Source organism: Pinus tabuliformis, chromosome 3_1 (genome assembly GCF_031772625.1).
Source record: "Pinus tabuliformis cultivar Carrire ecotype Pingquan chromosome 3_1, CPIR1, whole genome shotgun sequence".
NCBI classification, from domain to species: Eukaryota; Viridiplantae; Streptophyta; class Pinopsida; order Pinales; family Pinaceae; genus Pinus; species Pinus tabuliformis.
This window is the reverse complement of record NC_142301.1, coordinates 947,127,753-947,136,548: the sequence shown is the minus strand read 5'-3', so window position 1 is coordinate 947,136,548 and position 8,796 is coordinate 947,127,753. Positions and strand designations below refer to the sequence as shown.

Sequence of the window (8,796 nt, the reverse complement as noted above, 5' to 3'; positions counted from 1 at the left end):
AAAAACTAACAAAGACCTAGGAGAACAGTGAGTGGTAGTTTACTATAAGTAGTGATTAGGTAAAACTGATAATGGTAATGTTCAACTTTATTTATGTTTCTCATAGAAGAAAGTATATGAATAGAGTATATGGTCATGGTTATGCAACTTAATGTATAAGCCCCAGTTAAGCAACATGATAGAAAGAGGCTCCCCACAATTGTTTAAGCACCATAGCATTAAGATAACACATCTTGGCTAGGTTACTAGGAAAAATATAAGAATATGTCATTTGGTAGGTATTAATAATATTTAAAATATTACTGGATTTAAATTTAAATTTAAAGGTAATATGGATACACAGAAATAATTAGACAGAAAAAAGTTAAGATATTAAAAGAAGATGGTTAACTTAATTTAGAAGATCAAAAGAATCTCTAGTTTTTTGACTAACACAAAGATATAACTAATTTAAACCCAAAACTTTTAACCAATTAAAAAAAAATTCTTAATATTTACTTATTTTTATCATTTAAATTTATGTCATGTATTAATTATTTCATATTAACTAATAAACAAATTATAAATTAAAATATTTCTTAATACTAGTAAATCAATTTAAGAGAAAGTTATAATAATTTGTTTTTTAAAATATTTTCCAGCCATATGTACATATTTAATTATATATTTTTTGTTTAATTTTTGGTAATGTAAAAATGTTATTTATTATTTATTTGGAGGTAACTCATGTGAAAACATCTCACCACATTAAGCCTACCTCATCCTCTAATTATTCATTACTTGGGTTATAGCAAACTAATTAAGTAGAGGTTTTTTCTTTTGTTAATCTAAGTATTTTATTATTTTGATATTGGATGTTATCTCGCGCTAAGTAACATGGAATGCGGATTGGGGATAAAAATAACTTATTTTGCATACATTCAAAGTAGAACTTAATTTCAAGATATATGCTACAATATCAAATCTCATAACCAACTAAATCATGATTCTTATTTTTATTTTTTTACATGAAAGAATTCTAAATTTATTTAAATGCGTAGTGATTAAATTTGATGATGTTTTGTTTGAAAGTGTTAATAGAACTATTGAGAGATACAGGAAAGTATGTGCAAAGGACATGCGATGGGAAACAAGTACCCCATCGAAGGTATTATCCTTCAAAATAATTTTTTTGGTATGCCATATACATATATATAGAGAGAGTCTAATCTGTTAAAAAATATATATAAGGGTTAAATGATGATGATTATTTTACTAACACCATCTTCGCGTTTACAGAATTGCGAAAATCTAAGACAGGAAATTGACACTCTAACAAAAGTTAACAGGTTCGTATTTATTTAGTTAGAGCTGATATTCAAATTAAGCATCTGCATAATATTTTAATTTAATGGCTTAAAATTTATTAAAAAGATATTATTAGTTTCCCATTATTTCGATGTTTTGATGATATCTATATAGGAACTTGATGGGAGATAATCTCTCAGCTTTAAGTCTGGAGGAACTTGACCTACTTGAAGCTCAGATTGAAAGGGGAATTCAGAGCGTTCGATCTAGAAAGGTAATATTTTATTTGTTTGTTTTGATATTATTTTATGTTAAGATTCATTATTACTCTAAATTATATAGTTTATTAGCTTTTATTTTTTATTTTTTCAAATGATCAGGATGAAATACTACATCAAGAACTGAAGGCTTTGCGGGAAAGGGTACGATACAGCTCTAACAAAATCAATTTTTAAAATCATAACTTATATTTTTGTGCTTTCGTGTGATTTATTCTATTCAAGCAGCGTTTTGATTTTTTAAATAAAGTTTTATTTAAGCCATGACATTTTATGATTTGTAGGGAGAAGTATTACTGGTTCAAAACAATTTCCTACGTAACAAGGTATATCATAATACTATTATGATTGGTTGAATCTCTAAACTTATATACAATGTTTAATATTAAACTACATATTGTTTTTCAAGATTGCAGAGTGCCAATGTGAAAATGCTAGTATTACACCGCATATCTATAACGAGGCACCCCCTCGATTTGAGACCCAATATCTGCTTCAATGAAATTTGGTTGATGCAATTCAAGAACGTCAATAAGAAGATTTAAATGTCTCAATTTCTCGTTCCACGTCGAGAGGAATGTTAGTTGTTTTGAAGTTTCACTCTTCTCCGATGTAAAACTGTAACAAAAGTTGTGCTTCTATTCTATTTAAATAGAAGCTCTGTTTATTTAATTTTGTTATATCCTGATTATGTATCTAAGGTCTCCTATGATTTTTATCATTGAAGTCTATTTCAACAAAGTCGTATATTATGGTTATATTTAAATATGATAGGTATGTTATGGAAATTTTATGAAAATTGAAATTATAATACTTTAATAATAATTAAATTTAAATAAATATATATTTTTTATTTAATTTGTAATTAATATATAAAAATGTATACCATGTTTTCTCATTTTTATGAAACCAAATTCTTTTATGTTCTTTAATAAAATAAATATAAGTAATAAATGTGTTTTTTAATAAAATAAATATAAGTAATAAATGTTTGTGTATCAAAGTTTATTATAACATAATAATTAGTGAATGGATGAATTCGATAACTAATAATATTCAAAGATTAAAAATTAGAAAGACAAAATCTAAATTGAATGAAACTCGCAGGTGAGGAGCTAACACTGCCTTCTCATTGAATGAAAAAATAAACAATACATATCTTATACAAATGCATTTAGTTAGAGAGACGAAATAATTTCCTAACAAATAGGATCTAATTCCTAATTACAACAAAAAAATCCAATCAACCTAACTATATGTTTCTCCATTATTTTCAAGTTTCTTCTTAATGGAGAAAATATTGTTTTCCACACCTAAAATCTCCCTAAACAATTCAAATTTTATCTTCCGAGGGGGCTTTGCGAAAATATCTGTAGCATTTTCACATTTAAGGAAAAATTCTTAGACTTTATCTTCTCTCTAATAAAATGAAATTGAGCATCGACATGTTTTGTTCATGCATGATACATAGGATTATTCGTCAACTTGATTAAGTTCTCGTTGTCACATTTGATCACTGTAGCGTTCTTTTGTTCTTTTCAAACATATTGAAGAACTCTCCTTGACTAAACAACTTCACAAGTTGTTGCACACAAAACTTTGTATTATGCCTCAATAAATGACAATGATGCAGTTGGTTACATTTTTATTCTCCATGAAACAATCTCAGATCCAATGCTAAAAGAATAACCTATAATAGATCTTCTATCATCCAGATTACCAACCGAATATAAAATTGAGTAACATGTCAGCTCAATATCAAATGAATCAGTATACTTAAGAACAAAATCAATTGCTCCTTTAAGATACCCGAGTACTCCTTTTGTCGCTTCCTAATGGCTTTCTAGAGGTCTCACCAAAAATTGACTCAACACATTAACATAGTATGCTAAATTAGTTCTGGTTGTAGTAAGATAATTTAAGTGTCCCACCAATTGTCTATACAATGTACCATCTACCTCCTTTGAGCCATCATCAAAATGAAGTTTCACATTCTGTTGCATTGGAACAAAAGTAGCTTTGCACTGATTCATTTTAAACCTTTTAAGATCTTCTCTGACATACTTACCTTGAGAGAAAAAAGTCTGGCCAACATCTCTCCACACTTCAAGACCTAGACAATAATGTAATTCACCAAGATATTTCATCTCAAATACTTGTGACATCTGCACCTTAAATCCATTAATTAGTTTTACTAATTTTCTTGTAATAATTAATTCATCAACATACAAAGAAATCAATACTACACGCCCCTTTACATCAAATTTGGATCGCTTTAACTTCTCATAATACCTCGCCGAAGAAAGAAGGAATCTATCTTTTCATACCATGACCTAGGTGCATGCTTCAACCCACACAAATATTTCTCTAATATGAAAACTAAATGTTCCTGCCCCTTTTTCACAAACCCTTCAGGTTGTGTCAAATACACATTCTCTTTTAAACCACCATTCAGAAAAGCAGATTTTACATCTAATTAGTGAAAATTCCAATGGTACTTTGTAGCTAATGAAATTAACATTCTAATAGTATTTAATCTATCTATAGGTGCAAATGTTTCTACATATTCAATTCCCTCCTTTTATGAATACCCTTTTTCCACTAATCTAGCTTTATATTTATCTATATTACCATCTTCTTTAAACTTGGGTTTGTATAACCATTAGCATCCTATGGTCTCTTTTCCATTACGAAATTCAGTCAATTCCCAGGTTTTGTTTTTAATTATAGATTCATATTCTTCCTCCATTTCTTTTCTCCACTCTTCATGTTCATTAGCTTCATTAAAACTAATGGTTTGTATGACATTCAAAGCACTAGTCATTAGGGCATAGTCCTTATACCTTTCAGTTAGGTGAATATGTCGAGTAGATATCCTTCGTACTTCACTGTCTTCAACCCATTCTTTGAAGGAACTTCCCCACCTCTAGTTGTGCTTTGACTGTTGGTGATGTCCATATCACTGGATTGTTCCCCAAAATTTTCTTGTTCACTGTCTTCTACTTTTTCTACTTCTTTATTGTCATCAACTTCAGGAAGGATGTTGCATTTTTCATAAATCTTTTCCTTGTTGCCTTCATCTAACTACTCATGGAAAATTACATCTCTACTTGCAACCACTTTGTGAGTAGAGGGATCAAACATTTTATATGCTTTAACTTTTGAACAATATCCTACAAAAATGCATTTGATACCTTTAGCATCAAGTTTCTTTTTGTTCTCCTCCAGAATATGTGCAAAGGCCTTACACCCAAACACCCTCAAATGATGAACTACTAGTTTAAAACCATACAAGGATTTGGATGGGGTCTTGAGATCAAGATACCTTGTTGGGCTTCTATTCTTTAAATAAATAATAGTACCAATGGCTTGGGCCTAAAAGTAATTTGAGAGGTTCTTACCTTTGATGATACTCCGTGAACACTCCATCAATGTTCTATTTTTCCTTTCTACAACACCATTCTGTTATGGAGTGTAGGGTGCCGTAAATTGTTCCACTATTCCATGATCCTTGTAGTACTTGATCAAGTTCCCCAACCTGTACTCTCCCCCTTCATCTTAATCGAGGATATTTATAAGCTTCTCTATTTCCGTCTCTGCCATGTTTTTGTTATTTTAAATACTCAAAAACATCACTTATTTTCCTAAGGAAGTACACCCAAGTGTACCTTGTGCAATCATCGATAAACAACAAAAGGTAATAGGCACCTCCTAGGTATGTGGTCTGCATTGGTCCACAAAGATTATAATGCAAAAGTTCTAAGAAATCTCTTCTTCTCCTATCAAAATTTGAGGGGACTTTATCTCTGTGCATTTTTCCTAATTCAAAACCTTCACAAACAACATACTCATTCTTCAACAGAGGGAGTTCTTCAATAATTATTTGTTCCTATAACAATAACAAATTATGATAATTGATGTGACCATACCTTTGGTTCCAAAGGCTTGCTGTTGGCATAGCTGTAAAGGTCAATGATCGACGACTCTTGTTGGTAACATCAAATTTGTACAGGCCTACAACTCTAAATCTTGAGGCAATAGGTTTGCAGTGATCCAAAAAATATTTCACTATGCAATGTTTTCTGAAGAATTCAACCTTTAGATTCTAATATGTAATTGTGGACACAAAAATAAGATTCTTCTTGATTCCATGTACATACATAACTTTATGAATGTCCCTGACACTTCCATTTGGTAAATTCACTGGAATATCACCATATCCCTTGATCTAATGTGCACAATCATATCCAAGATGGATGCTTCCACCATTCCTTATTTCCTTGAAGTTTTCATATCAGTCCTTATTGCACATCATGTGGATTGAAGCTCCAGAGTCCACAAACCAAGCATGAACATCATCCATTTTAGTAGACAATGCAACATTAGACCTACGTAACCTGATATTTTTAAGATAAAATTCCAGGGCTTCTCCTGCAAAATATCCTAAATGTCTTATGTGCTTATTATGCATTGCTTCATCACTTTATTCTTATAACATTATTTGGTAAGATTCCCACTTTTACCACAATGAAATCATTTCAATCCAGAATCATTTATGATAGGTGACATACCTTTATTTGGATTTGGAAATGGCCTTTTTCTGAGATGAAATTCCACCTTTACTTCCTCCTCCTTGTTTCCCTTTGAAGAATTTCTTCTTTTCCACAAGCGCTAGATATGGATTCTGATGCTTCAAGTTCCTGCACATGTCTTCTTCCTTCATGAGTATACTTGTGAATTCCTCAATATTTGGCACTTTCTCCCTTGTTGTAAGACTTGTAATAAAAATCTGATAATCCTCTCACATTTCATTTAATGTGATTGTCACAAGAGCAGTACTAGGTACTAATTCTCCTATGTCTCCTAGCTTATCTTTGAAATCTTAATTCTGGAAATAAATGCACTAACAAATTCATTCTCTTCCATTTTAATAGAGGAGCTTACTCTTTAGAAAGAGGACACAATTTGTATTTTTAGTTTCATGTAGCTCCTTCAATGTATTCCAGTGTGTATTAGAGGTTTGGTAATCACGAATATAAGGAATTATATTATATTTCATGGACATTCTTAATAATACCTTTGCTTTGTTCTCTCACTTCACCCAACTTTAAATCGATGTAGCTATTGACCTTGCAACAGGTTTTTCTTCTTCTCCCTTCGTGATGGTCTAGGCGCCATAGCCTTCCAGTAATGCCTACAACATGAATTTCTAAATACATAATTGGTTCCATCCAATTAATTGGCCTCATTCAGGTATGTCTTTGCAAGTGGATTTGAAATTTTTCTAGAGGAAAAAAAATTCAACATTTCCTTTCATGCAACTCCAAATATATATTTACAAAAAAAATAACTTTAAAAGAATGGAGCTCAATTATAAATTGTACACATATTAAAATATTACATATTTACTAAAAATAATGTGTATGAACAACTCATAATGTGCTTCCTTTTTCTTTTTGAGAATGCAGGTTGATCACAAACAAATGGTGGATTCTTTTAATGCATGGTTTCAATGTCAGATCATCTCCTGATATTCTTAGAGATTGCTACAATGAAAAATTTTAAGATTTGTAAGGTTCATCATTATCAATGCACCTTTTTCACAAGAGTAATACACAATGATCATGTAATTTAAGAAAAAAAAAGTTGGGACACACCTCAACCATGCCACTTAGAAGACTTGGCACTTATGGCAACTTGGCCTGAATCACACTTGGACTTGGTAAATTCATAACTCTTACTTAGTGATTACTAGCACGCATGACATCCCTGAACTCCTCGTTTTGTTGACCATTCACTATAAGCAACAATATCCAAATCCGATTTACACAACCAATAGCTTACACAGGCTACAACACTCGATGCGCATGCTCGACACTTTAGCTCTACTAGTCCTAGCTTCTAGGTGCTCAGTCATGGGATCAGTCTGTAAGGGTTAGACAAACACTTCCTCTGTGTTGCCACGATCTCCTCTATGTCAATGTCCTGATTGGCTCCATGGTGGTGGTTAGGCAGTAATAGAATTTTAGCAAAGCTCAGGTATCTCACCCCCACCAATACTGGACGTCCTTAATTTCAATTATTACCTGAGATTGGCTCTATAGACTCTACCCCACATGAAATTTGCAACCTTACCAGGTAAAAGGATACATAGTTTGTCAAGGCCTTGTGTGCCACATTGACTCGTTTTTTCCCAAAATCATTTTCACTTAGTCCCAATGACTTTCCACAAACAGATGATTTTTGAGTTTATCTCAGATCTTATCAATTCCATTCTAGCACTTGGATATTTATGCCTTAATCTTCCACACGGTTGACCTTACCTAACTAATATTCACGACAAAGCAAACCAATGCACAGATATTACACAACGATTGATATCGTGTATGTTCTCCAAGATGCTCAGGGGATGATTCACATGATATGTACAATATACAATAACCTTTTCCAGAACTTTGTTGGGCACACCGAACCGAGGAATGGGCTCTTCAGTGACCAGGTCTCTCAAGTCCTGAATCAATTTTTTTTAGGATCTTCGACTGCACTGCCACTTCCAACAAATTAACACCACTCAAAAAATGAAGAAACCATTCAGATACCCTGAAAGAGCCTTGTTCTCCTATACCAACTCAAAATTAGAAAGATAAAATATAAATTGAATGAAACTTGTAGTCCTCTGGTGGGGAGCCCCTGAGGCTGCGACAACGCTACCTTCTCATTAAATGAAAAGATAAACAATACATATCTTATACAAACGAATTTAGTTAGGGAGAAGAAACAACCTCCTAAGAAATAGGTTCAAATTCCTAATTACAACCAAGAATCCAAACAACCTAACTAGTCGTTTCTCCATTGTTTTCTAGTCAAAGTTTATGCTGATAAATATAAGAATTTAATCTTATATTTATTTTATCAATAAATAAACAAATAATGGATAATATTTTTTTTTTTTTATAACTAATTACTAATAACTATATGTTTTTTAATAAATCTATATATCTCCTATTTATAGTTGAAGAAGTTTGTGTCGACTTGCCACTAAAATAATACTGGACACATAATTTCAGTTGTTCCAAAGTGTCACCTACATGATGTAGAATAAATGGTGATGGGGTGTATTGTTAAGTGACTCTGTGATGTGAAGGTCACTTGTTTGAAATCCCATGGGAAAACATCCAGTCATTTTAAAGGCTAGTCTAGCCCATTCTGGGTGTTATCCCTGAGATATTTT

General features: G+C 31.8%; 1 protein-coding gene across 2 annotated transcripts; it reads left to right on the top strand.

The window, feature by feature from the left end:
* Positions 1-769: 769 nt before the first annotated feature.
* Positions 770-2,287, top strand: LOC149190909 (agamous-like MADS-box protein AGL11). Of its 2 annotated transcripts, none has more exons than XM_089413466.1 (6): positions 770-1,147; positions 1,279-1,328; positions 1,462-1,561; positions 1,668-1,709; positions 1,850-1,891; positions 1,982-2,287. In XM_089413466.1, the coding sequence occupies exons 1-6, from the start codon at positions 983-985 to the stop codon at positions 2,108-2,110; spliced, it is 528 nt and encodes a 175-aa protein (XP_089269592.1). In that variant the 5' UTR covers positions 770-982; the 3' UTR covers positions 2,111-2,287. The 2 variants fall into 2 exon arrangements, with proteins under 2 accessions (XP_089269592.1, XP_089269593.1); XM_089413467.1 differs by having other exon boundaries at positions 994-1,147; positions 1,975-2,282.
* Positions 2,288-8,796: the final 6,509 nt, after the last annotated feature.